The sequence below is a fragment of the Lactuca virosa genome, chromosome 7 (genome assembly GCF_052849685.1).
Source record: "Lactuca virosa cultivar CGN04683 chromosome 7, Lactuca_virosa_CGN04683_v6, whole genome shotgun sequence".
In the NCBI taxonomy this organism is placed as follows: Eukaryota; Viridiplantae; Streptophyta; class Magnoliopsida; order Asterales; family Asteraceae; genus Lactuca; species Lactuca virosa.
In genome coordinates this window covers 18,433,838-18,454,830 of record NC_136432.1, presented here as the reverse complement: position 1 = coordinate 18,454,830, position 20,993 = coordinate 18,433,838, and the positions used below count along the sequence as shown (strand labels likewise).

At 31.4% G+C, this 20,993-nt stretch overlaps 4 protein-coding genes across 4 annotated transcripts; all 4 read right to left on the bottom strand.

Moving 5' to 3' along the window:
• LOC145123234 (alanine-tRNA ligase) lies at positions 1-3,155 on the bottom strand. Its single transcript, XM_079058446.1, has 9 exons — positions 2,842-3,155; positions 1,974-2,040; positions 1,792-1,869; positions 1,114-1,166; positions 921-1,004; positions 773-825; positions 483-547; positions 339-397; positions 1-225 (listed from the first exon to the last, which is right to left on the bottom strand). The coding sequence occupies exons 1-9, from the start codon at positions 3,091-3,093 to the stop codon at positions 136-138; spliced, it is 801 nt and encodes a 266-aa protein (XP_078914572.1). The 5' UTR covers positions 3,094-3,155; the 3' UTR covers positions 1-135.
• Positions 3,156-8,904: 5,749 nt separating this feature from the next.
• LOC145126445 (uncharacterized) lies at positions 8,905-9,354 on the bottom strand. The gene has a single exon (XM_079061812.1). It carries the CDS (start codon positions 9,352-9,354, stop codon positions 8,905-8,907), a length of 450 nt encoding a protein of 149 aa, XP_078917938.1.
• Positions 9,355-9,362: 8 nt separating this feature from the next.
• On the bottom strand, positions 9,363-11,562 carry LOC145126444 (uncharacterized). Its single transcript, XM_079061811.1, has 2 exons — positions 11,442-11,562; positions 9,363-11,356 (listed from the first exon to the last, which is right to left on the bottom strand). Exons 1-2 carry the CDS (start codon positions 11,560-11,562, stop codon positions 9,363-9,365), a joined length of 2,115 nt encoding a protein of 704 aa, XP_078917937.1.
• Positions 11,563-18,602: 7,040 nt separating this feature from the next.
• Positions 18,603-20,010, bottom strand: LOC145126443 (putative F-box protein At4g38870). Its single transcript, XM_079061810.1, has 3 exons — positions 19,957-20,010; positions 19,208-19,689; positions 18,603-19,131 (listed from the first exon to the last, which is right to left on the bottom strand). The coding sequence occupies exons 1-3, from the start codon at positions 20,008-20,010 to the stop codon at positions 18,603-18,605; spliced, it is 1,065 nt and encodes a 354-aa protein (XP_078917936.1).
• Positions 20,011-20,993: the final 983 nt, after the last annotated feature.

Genomic DNA, 20,993 nt, shown 5'->3' with positions numbered 1-20,993 from the left:
TTTTGGTTGTTAAAATCATTTGATACTTCCAAATTGGATTATGCCTTTCTGATTAAAATACAACACCATGGACCAAACAAAAAAACAATCTTTTACCATATAATTTTTTTCAGATCATTTGTTGTGAATGTTTGTTCAGATGGAGATACCATAATTAGATATCTTTTTAACCTCTTTATTAAGAACCCTCCTTTCTCGTTTAGCTTGTGATGCAAGTTGGGACACCTACAAACCACCAATAAGAAACTCTAACTCTGATAAATGTATAATATATATATATATATATATATATATATATATATATATATATATATATGTAGTTTTAGGTACGCACGCACCTCTGAACGGAAAGCTGATGCATCTCTATTAGGAAGCTCTTTGAGTATGTCTTTCAAGCCTGGTTACGACAAAACACAAGGGCGTAAAGGTCATTTCACAAGTAAACACATAAAAAATAAAATAAAAGGCAAAAGAAAATATACCCCCTGCTTGTCGTTCGATCTTATAAGCTGAGGTGATGACACCCTGGATTTGCTTTCCTGTTTGTCTATACATTAAAACAAGGGTTAAATGCAAGAAATAGCAACCTACTTTTATTGATTTCTTCATAGTATTAAAAAATCAACCCAATAATACCAATATCATCCAAAATACAAAGCAATTTTCACTGCTACAATTATAATGTCCAAATAAGAAGGAAAAAAAATATATTTATGAGCATATTTTTCAACATAAAATGGAATGAGATAAGATGATTTTGCCAAACACAAACCTGAGTTTTGTCCTCCCTCGTTTTAGCTCTACTTCAGCATCTGATGAGAACTTCTGAAAAAAAAAATATATGAAAATGACAAATTCACTTGTTGAAGCTAATTATAAAAATATTTATTTTTTAAACGTTAGGCACTAGAAAGGATTACCTCCAGCTTTTTGGTTTCTTCTGTTAAGGTTCTCACAGAGTCGCGTAACTTTTGTACCTTAGCATTAGCTCTAGCAAGCATGGCCTGTTCACACCAGTAATAATAATAATAAATGAGTCACAAAATAAAAAGTGAAAATAAATAAATAAAAGGCGCAAATACTAATAAAATTTTAAATCATGTTTTGTTTTACCTCTTCGTTGACAAAAAGACGCAGTGTGTTGTAGTATAAAGAACGCCTTGTGCCTGCAATAGAATAGTGAAAAAGTTATTATGGAAGAAGTTTTTGATTGAAATTTTTATGGAACTTTTGTAATTTCTTCAACTTTGAGTAAACAAACTTAGGTGGGGATTTGGGTTAAATGAAATAAATGCCCTTCTTTACTTTCCTATAAATATTTGCTTGTTTTATAAATAATATATAAATGTGAATTACAAATAGTTACAAAAACAACTTGACAAAACATTTTTTAAAATGAATATAAACAATAATTAACATAATTCACCCATACGTTTCATCAAATCATATGAAATATAATTATAAAATATCGAAAACAAACATTGCTAATAACACAACTGAATAATGTTACTACTTGATTAATCATCAAATAATTTCACGCTGCCAAATAAATTTTAAACGTAAACATAATATGTAAAAAAATTAAATGGATTTCTACATTATATGTAAACATAATGTATAGGTTTAACTACGCTCTATACATTGTTTAATTATAACTAGTTTTTCATTTCTGGTTGGAATATAATCAGGAGTACTAATCATACCAAATCTCAAGTAAAAAATTTGGAACTAAAAGAAATAACTGCTGTTACTATTAAGCTGTGAACAATTAGTAGAGTTCAAGAAACTCACTTTTGACAGCCAGTACCCCTGAACCAACAACCAGTCCACTGGTAGCAAACGGATGTGCAGCAGCAAAGTAAACACCCTCTGTTGACCACCATTCATGACAGACAGCATATTGTTAGTCAAACATGTAGGGGTAAAAAATAAAGAATGTGGATATTGACAATGTTCAGCATTTGATGACAAACCTTTGATTTTTCCAAACACAATAGCTTCGTAAACATTATAATCAGATTTAAAGTCTTGCAGAGTTTCCTATGGTAAGATGAAAAGAAATTCCAAAACTATCATTGGATATAAATAATGAAAGGCGAATCACATTTTTGTTAACCACATTCAGTAATATTGCATCTATCTACTTTGGAGAGATAAAAAGACATTTTATTCAGATGATCATTACATATTGCAAGATTCACAGTTTCACACCAGAATATGACTTTACCATGCACCAAGGAACTACACCTTAACTACAATGTATATAATTTATGTGATTTGCCACTTCTAATCCCCTTAACACTAACATTACATATGATTGCACTACAGTGTTGTCATTTTCCACAATGAGCACTCTTATTAGTCCGTGTTTTACAAAATGTCCAACCTGTTAAAAGGGACATTACACAAACTTGTTTTTCATTGGTCTTGTATAAGCTGATATAGAGTCATAATAAATACAAAGACAAGAGATTAAGTGTCAACTTCCCTCCTAGAGTCTTATATGTGTCCAAAAGCTAAGTCAATCCATGTCATGTGAACTACAAATTACAGGGTTTCAATCATTGGCGCCTCTAATAGAAAGTTTACATCGCTGGCAATGCAAAAATGCCTTCCATGTTCCATATTAGTTAATCATCATACACCATCCTTATTTGCTAATCAATGTACCCATAACCACATACTCCCTTCCAAAAAAGTGCTACGCCTTGATTTCCTTAGTTCATATGCAGTTCTCTCGGTTGTACGTTTTGCCTAGCTTAACATTGTTATCAGTATATTTACCTAAACAATCAGACGAAGCAACAAGTACATAAAATGTATTGATTAAAAGAAGCTTACGATTGACATATGAAGATGAGCGGTCGAAGTTGATTTAATTTGGCAGAGGCGGGATTTGGTGAGAGATATTGTGGATTCTAGGGTTTCCAAGATGGTTTTTTGTGTAATCACTGCCTGTTGAACAGCGTATTCGACCCATTCTACGGCAGAGTCACCGGCAAATGGCTTGACTTTCTCCAATACGCCGAAATCAGCCACGGACGAAGACGACTCGTGTGATATGTTCGATTTGTTTTCCGATGATTCCTCCATATTTCGCCGGAGATCCGAGTAGTTGTATACAATGATATATGGGTTCCTAATATTTGGAGGACAAAACTGCAAAAATGGACATGTTTTTGTATTTTCGGTTTTAGGACTCTACTGTCTCAAAATTACAAATTTGTCATTTTTAAAATATGTATTTAGGTTTATTTCAAAACTGAAATGATTATCATATTTTTAATATATTTTTTTATAATTTTTATAATTATTTTATTATTATTAAATATAAAAAAACATACAATCCAAAAGTTTCACTCGTTTAAAACCTAAAAAAACTAGTGTCATACCCGTCCGGTGGACAGGTTGACAAATATATGAATAATATTTTGATTTATCTTAAGCTTACTGCATATTACTTTCATTCATTTATATATTAGTTCAGATAGAATCACCCACAACGACAAACCAAGTAATATCTTATAGAAAAAACTAGTAAGATCATTTGGCATATGGCACCCCAATAATAATGTGTTTCGTCGTAAGGACAAAAAAAACATGAATGTACCATGTCATTCCATACATTTAAAGTTATCGAATAATAAATATGTCTAAAACCTAATATAAAAAGTTTAATCTACCTAATAATTTCAATTAACCTATAAAAAAATGAGGCCTACGATAATATGAAAACTGAAATTTGAAAATTGGAAGATAAAGACAATTTAGAAAACAATGTCAAAAAACTTAAAAAGTAATATGAATTCAACCAACAGTATCATCTTCAAAAGACTCGTCACACAATCGTGGAAGTCGACGCTTCATTGGTGTTATTGAGGATCCGATAAACGATTTTTCAGAAGAATCAATTTCAATAACAGCACAAGCATCCTAATTGTAAAAAAAAATGGAAAAGGAAAATAAGAATAATAACTAACAATGTAATGTATCAAATGAGGTGTCAATAATAGTTGCATTTTTGTACACAATATATTGTAACTTACTTCACTTTCTCCACCATCTTGTAATCCACATATGGAGATAGGTGTCTTAGACATATCATCTTTAATAGTATCATCACCAACCTAATTGAATAGATCAATGAGAAGAATAAGAAAACTTCAAATGTATCAAATGAGGTGACAATAATCGTTGAAATTTTGTTTCATATCGTAAGGAAAATAGAAACTATACACAATATGTTGTAACTTACTTCACTTTCTCCACCATCTTGTAAACCACTTATGGAGATAGGTGTCTTACAAATATCATCTTCAATAGTATCGTCACCAACCTAATTGAATAGATCAATAAGAAGAATAAGAAAACTTCAAACCTAAAAAAAATATACAACAATAGTAAAAAAATATATAATAATACATTGTCACATCTGTCACTATCTTCCACATCCTTTTCATCAGATACACTTTTTGTAACACCATCATTTTCATTACTATTAGAAGCAACCTAATTATAAGAAAATAACATAAGTAAAACCATATGAGAAAACATAAGTTACAAGTTACATTATTAAATATATTTCACATGTCTAACCTCATACATAGGTGCCACAATAGCATCATCTTTCATATTAGCAGAAGCATCCTAGTAAGAAAAAATAAAAGATAAATAATAAGATTACCAAATAATGTAATTGAACTAAATATATAACAATTTAAACTGAATTGAAAGAAAACATGGTATGAATTAATTATTGCACTCAATATTATATAAATGAGCTTGTCAGAAACATCAACATGATGATTATCACAAACGACCTAATAATTGTGCAAGTGAAATACATAAAGAAACATAAGATATAACGAATATAACTTATATATATAATTTGTAGTAAAAAATACAATAAGCAATACCTTTATTGTTGATGTTGTTGATTTAGGTGACACTAATTCAACAACATTTGTTTGAATCGGAAATAAACCAACATCATCCTAAGTATGCACAAAAAAAAACAATATCAAAGTAACAAATGAAGAATTTCAATATGTAACAGAAATAAAATTGGTAAACAAAACATTATAACTTACATCTTTACATTCCGTATGATTTAATTCCGAAATAGAAGCACTAAAACTCTCATCTTTGACATTACGTAAGTCATCCTAATACGAAAAAAAATGAATAATGAACATATTAAATTAAGATAATTTAAGAAAATATGTAGTAAAAATCATTTAATAAACGAAACATGATCCGTAGCATAATTTGTAAATTTAAGATTATTTACATGATAATTGCACTTATGAAAAACACAAACTCCTTGATAAGCAAACAAAAAAATAAATACAAAAACAAAAAAAATACATATTGTAAAATAATATATAAACAATACAAAAAAAATTTATAATGTAAGATCCAATAAACTTTACCGTTGATGCAGATGATGGAGACAACAATGATTCGACAACAGTTGTTTGCAATTGAGAAATGACCTCATTTGTAGGCAACGTCTTTTCTTGGTTTGGAATTTTACAAGTTGCACCATGGTATTTAGTAACCGTGAAACGACGTCTTTTCTTGGTTTGGAATTTTACAAGTTGCACCATGGTATTTAGTAACCGTGAAACGACGCACATATTGTGGTGCCAAATTGTAATGGTCAATCTTAATTGAAAAAACAATACTTACACCACATAACCTTTCAAACAGGAAAGTACGTACCCAATTAGGATCATTACCACCCTATAAAAACATAATAAAATAGTATTATATGTAAGCATTTGTGTGGGTGTTTCAATATATATATATATATATACAACAGTACCTCCAATAAATTCATATTAACTAATTCACCAACAGTAAGGCCAATAAGTTGAGTAGCATATTCATTAAAGAAAACACATCTCATTTGCTTATCCTTATCAGCTACTTCAACTACCAACTTATACCTAAACAAAAGTATTTAGAAACATCATATAAGTATTATAATATATATATATATATATATATATATATATATATATATGTGTGTGTGTGTGTGTGTGTGTGTGTATGTATATGTATATGTATATATATAAACATACACTTGACGCGGGTTAATTATATTTTTCTGACAGCCAGAACAAAAATAGCGATTATCAACGAAAGTACCCTTCTTATAGCATCGTGAACACTTGATGAACTTCCAATCATTAAACATGTCTATGTCAATGATGGTTCCAACAACAGTGTACAGTGTACCCTTCATAAATGAAAAATAGATATAATTAATTATATATTTATTATAATAATTGATATTTCATAGTAATAAGGTACTACCTCAATGACGCCTTTTTGTATATCACTATACATATTTTTTATGGTTGCCACAGAAGGACATTCAACTTGCCTCTCCGATTGAAGCAAGACATGCATCGCTTGACTATAATCCGACAACATAAAAAATAAATGTGTTAAAACAAATTAACAAATAATAAATATAATAACACGGTTACTTTGATTTGTATGTAGCAACAATGTCTATTGGAAGATTAAAAAACAATTCAGATCCAACTGTAGTTCTCAAACTTGGAACACCTACAATAGTAACAAATATAATATATATATATATATATATATATATATATTACATGTAAACATAATTAACATCTTATTTATAAAAAAATGAAATTACACCTTTGAACAATACAACTCTGCAAGACGTTACAATGAGTACAATTTTCATCTCCTTAAAACTTTTGATGTGTTCATCGGTGTACTTCTTAGCCAACGTACCCCCACAATGTTATAATCACTTTCATATCACTGTACCAAATAAATTTAGTAATAACCATCAACCAATGTTGTAACATATTAAATTATCGCAATTATATATATATATATATATATATATATATATATATATATATATATATAATCATAATATACCTTTGATCAGAAAGAACAATCTTTCGCAATCCAACTTTACATGAGTTAGATGGTCGTGCTGTTTCCTCAAGAGAACCCCACTCACAAAGATTCCCAATGACATTTACAATTTAATAAGAAGTTACTTAAGATTTTGCAATCTAATAACAAACGTAGAAAAACAATTTTAACCTGTAAGATATTTGTCGTCACCAACACGTGAACTAAGCTCATTGAACGGAAATAAGTCAAAAACATAACGTTGAAAGAGTGTTGATGGCAAGTGGGAAACAGCATTGACGTATCAGCAAGAAATTTAATAAAGATGTCCTTACGAAGTAGCCGGCATAATGATTGACAAGGTAAAACCGAGAATTTATATATCCTATAAACACATCCCTCTTGTACAACATCAGTAAACTTGCACATGAATGAACTTGTAATGGTTGCATGAATAGAAGATCCCTGTTAAATGCAAGTAATATCATAACATACAAAATTCATATTGTAATGCAAAGTCAGAAATACTTAATCAAATAAACTTACATTTTCATCACAAAGAATTACATCTAAAGAGAAAACACGACCTGTTGAAGGGTTGTATGTTGTCCACTTACGTGAGACCATCACATGTACTTGCAACTTATCAGTAATGTTAGGCCTCAAATCACTTATCATCAGATAATTGGAACTGATCGTCATGTCTTCCTATATACATATCCATAACATATTGCAATCAAACCATCGATATCCAACAAAAATCAAAATTGCAATCAAACGATCGATACCCAACATAAATCAAAATTACTAATAAAGAAATTGACCAAAACTTCGATTTAGAACAGCACCAGTGTGATCATTAATGAGTGTCACCATTAATCGATTAGTACATTCTTCAACAAACAAAAATTAACTAAGACTAACCTTGCACGCACAAATTTTGTATACTATGAAATCAAAAAAGACGCAAGTACGTTTACTGATACCTGAAGCACAATATACAGTACCAGACGACAATAGTGATCAACAAGAGTTTGGAGACCCTGAACAATCGAATAAGTTGAAACATTAGAAGAGAACGTGGAGCTACCGATCGTTGGCAGTTAACAGCGGAGAAATAGGAATGAGGGATAAGTTGGATATATTCAATGGAGATAGACGATATCGATTAGGTAAAACGTTAAGTTAAAAAAATCCTAATCAATTAAAAAAATTAATAAATAAATAAATAAATAAATTACATTAATAGCCCTAATGGAAGTATTAAAGGGATTGTAGTTGTTAATTTACTACCGAATGTTTGAAGTTAGTAAATGATGCGTATATATATTTCCTTAAAAAATTATAGTTTTTTAATAAATCAAATATAATATATGAAAATTTTCTATTAAAAAAAAGGATGAACAAACCATTACATGATTATTTTTCTGAAGAAAAAAAAATCTACCTGTTAAGAAATAAGCCTTTTCATGAACTTATGCATTTATGAACAGGATTATACCTATATCGGAACTTGCAATGCACGCATTCAATGTTGTTTATACCATGTAATGGTAAATTATAGAAAACTTCTTTGTAAACAACATTCTTTGTCATATTGTTACCACACTTCCCCTTGTTGTCAATATAAAAGTGAAGACCAACACGAGAGGTTACACGAGATGCTGTCACGTAAAGCTGACCATGTGAAAAAACAGGTTTCACCAAGAAAGCACATACATGATTAAACGTTTGCCCTTGACTTTTGTTGATTGTCATAGCGAAGCAAACTTTGACAGGAAATTGTCTTCTTTTAAATCTAAAAGGCCATGTTGTGTCCGATGCAGTCATATCAATCCTCCCAATTAATACTCTCTCCAATATTAGTACCAGTAATAATCACCGCCTCCAAAACCCTCCGACTAATTTGTGTGATGACCAACCGAGTCTCGTTGCACAGACCTCTTTGCAAATTTAAGTTACGTAACAAAATGATCGGTGCACCAACCTTTAAGTTTAACTCATGGTTTGGAATTCCTGAGAACCCCAACATGTAAGAAATTCTGAAGAATACATAATTTCCAATTCGGCAAAATTATCAGTACTTCGACAAATCTCATCAGCACTTAACATTTCATGCATGTCACCAGACATCTTAGAAAGCACATGTAAATTGATCATGTCAACATCATCGTTTGTCGGGCAAAGGATGCATCGTTCCTGTATGTAAGACATGTCATTAAGTCTACTCAATATATCTGGGAATACAATGGATGTAACAACATCAATAGGATTATCAGCAACAGGAATAAGAAGATCATCAGGTATAGTGATCCATGTACCATCGTCTTCACCTTCAACTGTACACGTAGGAAGCCGACCAACACCCATTTCAAGAATCCATTTACTAAATTCACGCATTTTTATAAGTTCATCGCCAGTAATGTTTTGATCAGACAAACGCATGTTCATTGTCAAAACAAAAAAGCAACACGAATTCCATAGACATCTGATTTGTTTATACAAGAGGACACAACATCAGAACGGGATCCATGTTGAATAACAGGAAAAATTTGACAAAAATCACCCCTAAGAACTACCACTTTCCCTCCGAACACTTTGTTTTCAGATCCAACAACATAATAACGACATACATCACGAAATGCACGATCAACAACTTCAAATGAATAACGATGTTGTAGTGGAGCTTCGTCCCAAATAATCAGCTCAGCAATATTAATCAACACATCGATACCACAAGTTGAGTCTTTATCAATATCAATAGGAATATTAAACCTGGAATGCGATGTACGACCACCAGGTAATAACAAAGATGCAATGCCAGATGACGCGACTGATAAAACAATCTTTCCATGCGATCGAATAGAAGCAATAATTGTTCTCCACAAATATGTTTTGCCTGTCCCTCCACAACCAGAGACAAAATAAAAGCCACATGTCTTTTCATTGACAACATTAATTATAATAGTATAAACTTCTTTCTGTTGCACATTTAAACCACTGTAAAGCTCACTGAAAATCCTTATTTCTTCTTCGACGTTGTATGTCCGCTCAGCAACAATTAACCTATTCGAACCTATACTTAACAAACTATGGTTTAACTGAGGTAGATTGGGGAAATCAACCAACGAACGACAATTCCCATATAAAATATTATCGATATAAAGCAGAGTGTAGTTTACCAACTCATCATGCGCGAACATTAGATCTTCATTATCAAGCAATCTACGTTGATTATAAGCAACATCTTCTGATAAAAACGGGAAAGAATCCCAAAAAAACTTTTCTTGATCAGTAACATCACAAAATAACAAAATAGTTACAAAAAGTTCTCGAAGTTGCTTTCCTGACTGCCATTGGGAAGCCTCTCGGATTGACTCAACCCATTCACCATCATCTCCTAGTAACCTCAACGCTTTGCAAGCAGACATATAGGTCGGATGCTCAACACCATCAACAATGCAAATATCTTTAAAACTGCAGGGTCCACGTACAACATTTAGTAGCATACGAAGATAATACCTTTCTCCTTCATTTGGATTTACAAAATATAACCGACCAATAACCAAACCATTTTTACGTGGCCTCCATTCCTTAACATCCCCTTTTTCATGCCATGTAAACTTCGTCGGGAAGTCTGAATAAGTTAACAATCGGGCTTCTGCATATAATTGATTTGCTCTCATCCATTCAGTAAACTTAGACACCGCAGATACCCTCCTATCCAGAACTTCCGCAATATCATCATCTTCTCTAAAGTAAACTCTTTGACAATCCTCTTCATGAAATGGTAGTCTTTCTACTGCAACCGAGCGATATTGCATCTCAAATCCCAACAATTTCCAACATGCTTCTGATACAAAAATGTAACGACAATTAATATATTCTTCGATCTCATTCTCGTTGTGCAACATCGATATAAAAGATCGTGTTCTATCTGGACCTTCCAAAACAGCAGTGGCACGATCATGGCCTTTATTAATGTAACTAAAAATATACTTAATCATACTGCCTTGGTTGCAATACTCAACATTTATATGACAACCATATTTGACAAGCAAATCGACATTATGAGGAACAACGTATCGGTTATCAAGCATGATATCCTCATTACCAACTTTAAATTTCGAACCATCGCTAGACCTTTTATAACAGGGCCAACCATCACGCCTAATGAAAGTTTCATCGCAGTATTCCTTAGGATACCCTTTAGAACAACTTCCATTGTGCATACATGGACTTAAAGTGTTAAGCTGGCCACATGGACCATGCATCATGTGACTACGAACAACTTCAAAAGCAACTGGGTCATTTTCCTGAGAAGGCAACTCTGCCGATACAAATTGATCAATCTTTTGGGCTGTGGTTATTTTATCTGGCGGATGAAGAAACACAAGACAATGACAATGTGGCAACCCACGTTTTTGGAACTCAATTGTGTAAATAACTGCATACACATATAATTAAAATTATACATCAAAATAACATACATTAAAATTAAAGACGAAAACAAATATATTAAGAAAACATACCGGCTTTTGTACGACCAAAATGATGTTTTTTCCTTATGTCATTCATCAGCTCATCAAGATTAATCTTGAACATACGCGCAACAATGTCAGGTCGATCGGTACTTGGTTGACCAGGTACCATTTGTTGAATATGACGTTCAATTTCAGGTCATTTAGGGTTGCACGTCATCGTAACAAATAAATCCGGAGTTCCAGCCCAACGACATATGGCCATTGCATTCTGATATTGTTGTATCTTATGCCTCAGTCCACCATTGAATGATGATGGTAGTATAACTCGACGACCCACATATGAAGCACTTGTTTCGCCTCTACATAAACTATCAGTCAAACCATGATACAGCTCGGAACGAATAGTACTTTGGTTTCTCTTATACCAATCTAAATCATGTTCAAGCACTGCAGCATAAGCATCAACTATGAATGTATGAAACAAACGACCGGATTTATGTAGAGTTTTACCTTCATTTAACCGAAAATGCAAACGAAAACAATAATATTCCCTCAAGGTAACATTCTTTCTTTTGTGTGATGTAGAATTACTCGATAAAGGGATATTTAAATGGAACCCGTCTTCTCCATATGGGAAAAGTAACGGATACTGCAACGCCATAAAAGATGGATGCAGTTCACTTATCCTTCACACAATACCATCACCACGATCCTCAATAAGTACATCACGAGACTGTATAGGACTACCATCACCTGGAATCAATGCAGCTACTTCAGATACAGTTGGTATATTATACTGTCTCCCGTCTTTGGTTCGGTTACCAATTAATCGAATCTTAACCGACTGTGTTGATGACTCATGGAACCTATCTTTAGCCATACGAAATGCTTGAATCAATGAGTTATTGTCATCTAGCATAGACACGAGTTCTTGAACCAAGAGTCGAAGCATAGTTACATCTGATCTTGTAGGAACACAATTGCGTAACGCATAAAATCGATTGTCGATTTCATTTTCAGTATCATAAATGTACAACTGCGCAAATCTAGGACGTCTATCCTCGTGTGTAGGTAACAAAGTACCGATTCTATGGTGATTATGACCATTCAAATGAAATGTATACGGACCTCTACCATCATTACCAATCGTATGTATCTTTCCTCCGGTTGACGTGAACGCAAACATACGATTTAAAAGCTTAATATGTTTTCTAAAAACTTTTGAACGTCAATCACCGTTGTAATCCAGTAAGTTCCACAACAATTGAGGAGGTTGCATAAGCAAAGACAATTTAATCTTCCCTTCACTACAACATATGGAGAATTTTGGAATGGATGGCGAATACGTTTTAATGGTCCGCTCCTCATACCATAATATAGCTTCACAGTGTATACATGTGCGAGTTGCATCGCCACAATCCCAATACGACAACATGCGACCTAAAGAACATGAATTTAAAGGAATTAAATATAAGGAAATGACATGCTATTACAAAGTTGGAAAAGTGATTAATATATATTCAAGGATTACGTTGAGATTGTATAATTTGTGATGCATTAGAAGACGAACTTCTTGCGTTATCCACAGTTGGTATGGACGAATGTACAACAGAGTTATTTGTTGTAATCCGATCATTCGAGTTAGTTGTTATAGTCAAATGTAATGAATTCCCACCAATATCAAAAGTTGTATGTGAAGAAATTATCCTATGAGGTGCTGGCTGATCGGAAGTGCGCATCTCTTCGTTGTTGAGAGGAGAGCCTAAGAAATATATATATATATATATATATATATATATATATATATATAAATGATACATATCCTTGATCAATGTAAGTAAGAGACACAACAACAAAGAAATGAGACACACCAGAAGAGGGTCTACCACGATGATGACATGTGGAGCTAATATTGTCAATGCTAAAAGTTGGAGGTCGTTCTCTTACCCGAGGACGACCTCCTCGACTTGGTCTCCTGACTGTTGGCGCTTCAAAGGTATTAGAAGGTAAAACAGTAGAACTTCTACCATTATGCAGACTATAAGTTCGTACCACCGAATGTACAACTGAGTTATTAGTTGTACTTGGAGCATTCAAGTTACTCATTATAGTCGAATGAACTGGATTCCCGTCAATACCAATAGTTGTACTTGAAGAAATTATCATATGAGGTGATGGCCGATTGGAAGCGCGCGTCACGTCGATGTTGACAGTACAGGCTAATATAAAATTATATAATTTAAATGATACATATGGTTGCTCAATGTAAGTAACTTACTTACAATAATAAGTATACAAACCTGATGAGAATGCCATGCTAGGTACCGAATTTGAAGTAATAATATTCTCATTGACATGTATACTTCCATGTTGTGAATACCGATGAGCATTGTCACCAAAAAAGTAAGGAGACACAACAAAAGATGGTCTCCCACGACGACACCTTGGGGAAGTAATATCGTCAATGCTACAATCTGGAGGTCGTCCTCTTACCCTAGGACGACCTCCACGGCGTCGTCTCGTGACTTGTTCGTCTTCAATAGTATCAGAAGGTAAAGCGGTAGAAACATCGGTTGTTAACGGAAAATCAATGTCACTTGAATGAATAGATGTATTACCAAGACTATCCATTACAATATATCTTTTCAATAACATATTATACATCACTAGATCCATAAAGAGAGCGTTTTATACACTACTTAAAAGACAAATAACATATTGTTATGCTTTAACGTAAACAATTATCAAGTAAAATCTATTCTTTGCATAATTGACTTTCTTTATTGTTTTTATGTTATAACATACATATGAAATTTGATTGTTATTTTTACAAAATGTTAACTATTTCAAATATAACCGAATAGCAATTTTTTTGGTTTCTCTATATCATTATAAGACAAACATAAGTGAAACAAATTTGAAAATAAAACAGTACTGTAGACATATAAAGGTTTAAAAAAAATCTAATAAAAATAAACTAATAGATAATCAAAGTAAAATTCTACTTTACTAATATACTAAATCTAAAACTTGTGTGCTTCAGACATATATGGTTTAAATGCAAGCTGCGTAAATTTTGTTGATACCAAAAGACACACTGCAAAAAAACAGTAATATATATTACAGATAAAACACTCTCATTTAATATTTTGAAACACAATATATTGTATAATAATAAGGAAAATATGATTCATAACATACTTGACGGTAAGCGAACCAACTTGACCCGAGACGCAAAAAATGATATATTTTCTTGATATTGCACGATACGTTGGAACAATAAGCGAAGCACTTGTGTCATATAGATTCATTTGAATTCTATGTCCTCTACAAATAATTTATAGTTTTTAATAAAACATTTGATTTTTCTATCATTTTACTTACAAAATACGTATGAAAAAATTTAATAAAAATATTTATATTACAATTCATCTTCCAAAAGTATTATAAACTCATCTTTGAATTTAATCTGTTTGCCCGAGACAATTTTTCCAACAAAATCTACATAAAATGAAAACATAAAGTAATAACATATTTATATATATTTAATATATGTAATTGTTAATATGATCACAAAATAAGTATGGTTTTATATTTACCGATTATAAGTTTTCGAACAGCACTGTCATGCACAACTATTTTAATAGGAAACACTAATGGATATAAAGGAAATCCATTGTCAACATCCACCTCTATCGGAGTGAGTTGTGTCTTCTCATTGATAATAATCTTTAAATCACCATAAATGAAACAATAATTTTCATATCTCGGGTATTCATGGAAGTGAAATTTTTTTACTTGAAATGACGATAACAAAAAAAGACATCCCATCAAATGATCACCGTATAAATGAAATAATTCTTCTGGGACAAAACCTGCCATTTTTTTTCTCTAAAAATATAAATTTATTAAAACTTTATGAAAAATATAATATCAATATGAAAGATATATCCCGACATTTTTATCAATGAATATAACCAATTTTCTTTTTCTCTCAATGTCGTGCCAGACAAAATGAACTCGAATAAATGCTATCTTATACGAAACTCCAGTATATTGGAATCGAAAAGATTGAAAAACTTCAACATTGACATACCCATCCATCCTCTATAAACATTGGTAAGTTAAATTAAATAAAGTTTATGAAACGATAATCTAATATGACAAATATAAAAATACGATGCCATTACATAATAAGATGTTATTTATGTATACATTTATAATTACAATTGTAAAAATAATTTTATAATAAATTTAGATTTCCTTTATTACGTTTAAAATGTATTAGCTGATATGATTAACAACTTTCTTATTAATTTGGCAAACCCCAATGCAATACTTGTTAAATTTCATATTAGTATGATACTAAATTTAAAAAAAAAAACTAAACAATAAAATCTATTAAACATGTTAATACTATTGACTAAGAAACAAAAGTTAAGATGATCTATTGTTTCAGAGAACTACATACTGAAAGAGAATTTGTTTGTGTTCACAGATATTATAAAGCAATAGATAACCTGTATAGCAAAACATCTTACATCAAAATAAATTATAACATAAATACATCTACAATTTTACTCAAGAACAAACAAAATGTTGCAAAATAATACAATTTTGTTTTCTGTATCACGTTTTATTTACCGACAAACCAAAAAAAGCAACAAACATACTAAATAAAGTTGAAAACGCAATACAATATGTAAATGGGTAAACGATCTAACTTATCCAATTTCACCAAAATCATATAATTTTTGTGGTATATCACACTTAACAACATATAAACAAACATTAAAAAAGATAAAGTAATACATATTATGAAGTTGAAACCTTGTATCACCCTTAGATGTGTTCCAAATTCAGAAAACCTGAGTAATTGAAGCACAATGAAGAAACGTATGGAGAGTTGGAGACACCGAATGTTTTGGTGTTATAAAATGGACACAGTTCATCAAATTCATTTAAATAGTACGAATGATTGTGCAAAGCAAAATCGGGTGTAATGGGTTATATAAGAAACGGTTATACCCACTAACCCTCAACTTTAATAACATGGTTCCTACACTCCAATAACCTTGAGAGTGATAATTCCATTAGTGCATTCAACCGTTTTTTTTTATTGATTTAATTAACCTTTAATTTAACAAATAATAGATAAAAATCAGCAAGAAAAAACCAACACGTATCATTTCAGTTTTACTCATTAAATATCTTACATTTCAAACCTTTCTACCTGCTTAATCGAATTACAAAGTTAATTTTTGGTTAAATAACTTTTTTTAGTATCTGTGTTTCTTCAACAAAACTTCAAAACTACATATAAGGTAAAACACTAAAAATGCAATTGGGGTAAAACGGTCCCAAAAAAATTAGGCAGGAGGAGTAAAATGCTACAGAATGTAACAGAATGAAATATTTCCAAATGGAATTGGTCATAAACAACAAAATCATCTATAATTTCCCTAAAAAAACACATACAACTCATTAAATATATACATAATATATAATCAAAACAACATCCCATACAGACATAATATATAACATTACATAAAATAAAAGAGTTTCATACTAATTATAAAAAAAAGAGTATCATGTTTATTCTGTATTAAACACAAAAAGGAGTACAACATAGTTCACCTACACTATGTTTTTCCATGCTATGACATTCTCTTTGGCCATGTCCATAGCATCCTCCGTTTTTTATCTTGGAACGGTCATGTTTAGCATATGTTTGATATATGCTATTCCATCATCAACTGTTGCCATTGGATGTTCTGTTACAAACATGTGAATAAGCTTCTCAACATGTTTGGATGGTGAGTTCATCAAAAAGTGTGGGAAATTGATTGGAACAAACACAGTCCTGTGTTCAACATAGAGATGTTCAATCTCTCTGAATTTGTGTGCCCTAACTATCGTCTTGAAGGGTCCCAAACATTCATCATTTAGAATTGGAATCATTGACAACCCACTGTTTTCTTCGGTTGGCATATGATACCCGTTCCCCAAAGTTATATACCCAAGGCTTTTAGAAAAACGACCAAGCATCTCCATGTTTATCAAATCGATGTTGACATGAGAAATAAAGTGAACCTTTGTCTGTTGACACGCCTTACCTGGGTAGTCTGTAAAAAACCCACCATGAACAACGCGAATAGTGAATCTCTTCTCGTTTGCCTTCCCGTATTCTACAACCGGTGTAATTCTTGGTGGTTCGCCGCTTACACTCCATAGTTGGAAGTTCGGACGTGCCCACGGATCAGCATTCATCTTCGGTTCAATTGATCGTGGTAGTTTTTTTCAAAGAGAAAGAGCAAGAAATCGAAGTTATCGTAACGTAATGAATATGTGAGAATGACGAAATTGACATAAGGGAAGGGTTTAAAAGGATCATCATTCGGAGGTGGAGGGACGTCGACTGAGGCCATCACTTCTCCGATTAATTGCAGGCTACAGGGGAGTTGAATTTTGAACGACGGCTACGATAATGATTACCCATTTTGTATTATACATTCATATAGTATTTACATAAATATCTATAATATTAATTAAATGTAATATCCATAGTAGCTTTGTTTTTTTTATCATACAAAAAAATAAATGTATATATAAATTTATAATAAATATATAAAATGAATTTTTTAATTCATATGGGTTAGGGTTGACCCTCATTAGGTCATGTACAAATTTGAAAGCAAAATTAATGATTGGGAAAATTAGGTAAAGTGTACTAACTCATAAATTAGAATGAAATTTATGGTATATTAAACATATAAATGAAACAATAATTTGCAAAGTAAAATACCTAAGTAATAATAAATTTAACTTTAAAGTGGCTTGTTACTTCTTGCATGTAAAACAAACATTAACATTAAAGACAAATTTTTTTACTTCAAAAATGCAGTCCCCAAGTTGTCAATAAGAACATACATAAATATAGGTTATGTTGTGACTACAATTAAACCGCAATTGAAAGATATATTCAAACAAAATTAGTCATTACAACCTAAAAATGGAAATAATTGGTTTCCCTTCTTCAACACATATATCAACAAATAATTTCAGATCATATAATATAAAACAACATAATTTGATGATTGAAATTATAAATTACAATAAAAACAAAGTATAAAATGAAAACCAAATATTTAAAATATAAAACCCAACAAATAAACAACGGTTAATCAATTCAATGTCAAATATATACAATCAAATAAATCTTCTTGGCATAGTTATCGTCTCAAAATCCGAACAAAATGAAAACACTTCATGACAACGATGAACCGGAACAACACACTCAATTATTTTTCCTGTAAAAAAAGAAAGTTCATTGTTTCGATAATTCCACCATTCATGTGCATCTGCATTGATGCTAATAACATCAACTTCAACCCACTGATTACGAATGAGAACCCAAATACCCCACATACGATCTCCATTCAGACAAAAAAATCCCAACTTTCCCTCAAATTTTATTAGTCTCGATGTATACGACATGTAATTTATATGTGTAGAAGGTGAGAATATGATTACATATTCTTCAGAATATGCATCAAACTGCAAAATTTGATAGTTTGACAATAAGATGTAAACTACACCTTTACTTATGATTGCTTCGTCCGATACCGGATGAACAGAATATGGTAACCAAATATTACCAAGGTCCCTCCATTCCCATGTAGTGGACAGAAATAATTCTAGTCGGAAGTTTTCATAGTCACGATCGTTTGTCACGTCACTACAACGAAAGAAACATAAAAGTTATACAAACAAATAAAAAAAATACTTAAATAATAATTGTAAAAAATACTTACTCTGACTCTGCATATGATAAACGAATTATCTTAAAATGCAACGGGTTCAAACGCATAACCACGATAGCAAACTTGACCGCAATGTACTTATATATCGGAAATGGTAATGTTCTGCAATCTAATGTCGTCGGTTTACAAATAAATAAAAACTTTTCCGGATATTCATCCGGACAATCACATTCACCAAGAATGAGTCCGTTCAATGAAGTTGCTAAAATTGTACACGAATTTGGTATACAACCAATGTCAAAGTTAATCGAACCACAAGACGAAACAAACTTACGTTCTATCGATCCCCAAACTTTCTTTTGTTGAACAATAACTCCATGAAGCACATTATTTTTCCCCTTAAAAAGATCAAGAACATGGCTGTTGTACGTTAGTTTTTCAAGATGTTTACTTGTACAACGTATGATATGAAATGTCTTTAATGATGTTCTTGAAAGAATTTCAATAAACACGTCAGTGTCCAATAATGCCTGCTGTAAAACAATTAAAATAATCATATAATGAACAAACATAAACTAAAAATAAATATTTAAATTGCATATAACATATGAATGATTAAAAAGGTACATGAAAGTATAAAAATAACCATTATAAATACAATGGTAGTATATAGAAAGTAGAATGACCATTATACCCACACCCCTCCCATTTCACCCCACACCATTTATAGATTTATTTAATAATTACCAATGTCGAGAACTTAACAGTAGGGTTGACATAAACATAATTGAAAAAGATACCTTCGTATGGAGTTGTGTTTGACGATTGATTTCATAACCTTCAGCATCATCCATTGTTGATTGTATCAAAGAAAGTTGTTATATTGTTTCAGATAATTACACACCAAAAAAGAGTTTCTTTGTCTTGACATATATGAGAAAGAAAAAGATAACATGTATAGCAAACAACTTACATCAAAATAAAATAAAACATAAATTCATCTACAATTTTACGCAAAAACAAACAAAATTTGGCAAAATAAACCGTTTTTGTTTTATGTAAGACGTTTTCTTTACAAACAAAACAACAAAATCAACAAACACAACAAAACAACTTGAAAACACAATACAATCTTTCAATTGTTAAACGGATTACTAATCCAATTTCACAAAACTCATACTTTTTGTCGCATAAATAACTTACAAACATATAAACAAACATTAAAAAAAAAGATAAGTAATAGCTAATTTGAAGTTAATACCTTGTATCACCCTTTTATGTATTCCAATTTCAGATTGGCCGACTAACTGAAGCAGAATGGAGGAAGTTATGGACACAGAGAATGTTTCGATATACTACAATGCACATAATTCATTTGATCGCAAGTTATAGAATAAACGTGCAGAGCAAATCCGATGTAACAGGTTAAAGAAGAAACGGTTACATACACTACCCCTCAACTTTACTCCCAAGTTTTCGTAAACTCCAATCATGTAAACAATGCAAATTCCATTATGGCCCTCTATTTTTTATATTCATATAAATAACATTTAAATAAACAAATAATAGATAAAAAACAAAAGAAAAAAGCAAAAACGCATAATTTAAATTTCGCTCATAAATTTTCTTATATTTTTAATACTCTGAAACTACTTAACTGAATTTAGTAGGTATAATTTAGGTTAAAATGCTTGAAAAAACCAAAGAGAAGTTACATATGGGGGAGGGGTAAAACGGTCCAAAATCAGAAAAGATGCAGGAGGGGTAAAATCGTCCAAAATCATTAAAACGAATAATGAATATGTTACAATAACAAAAAAAACATACCTTTTTATTG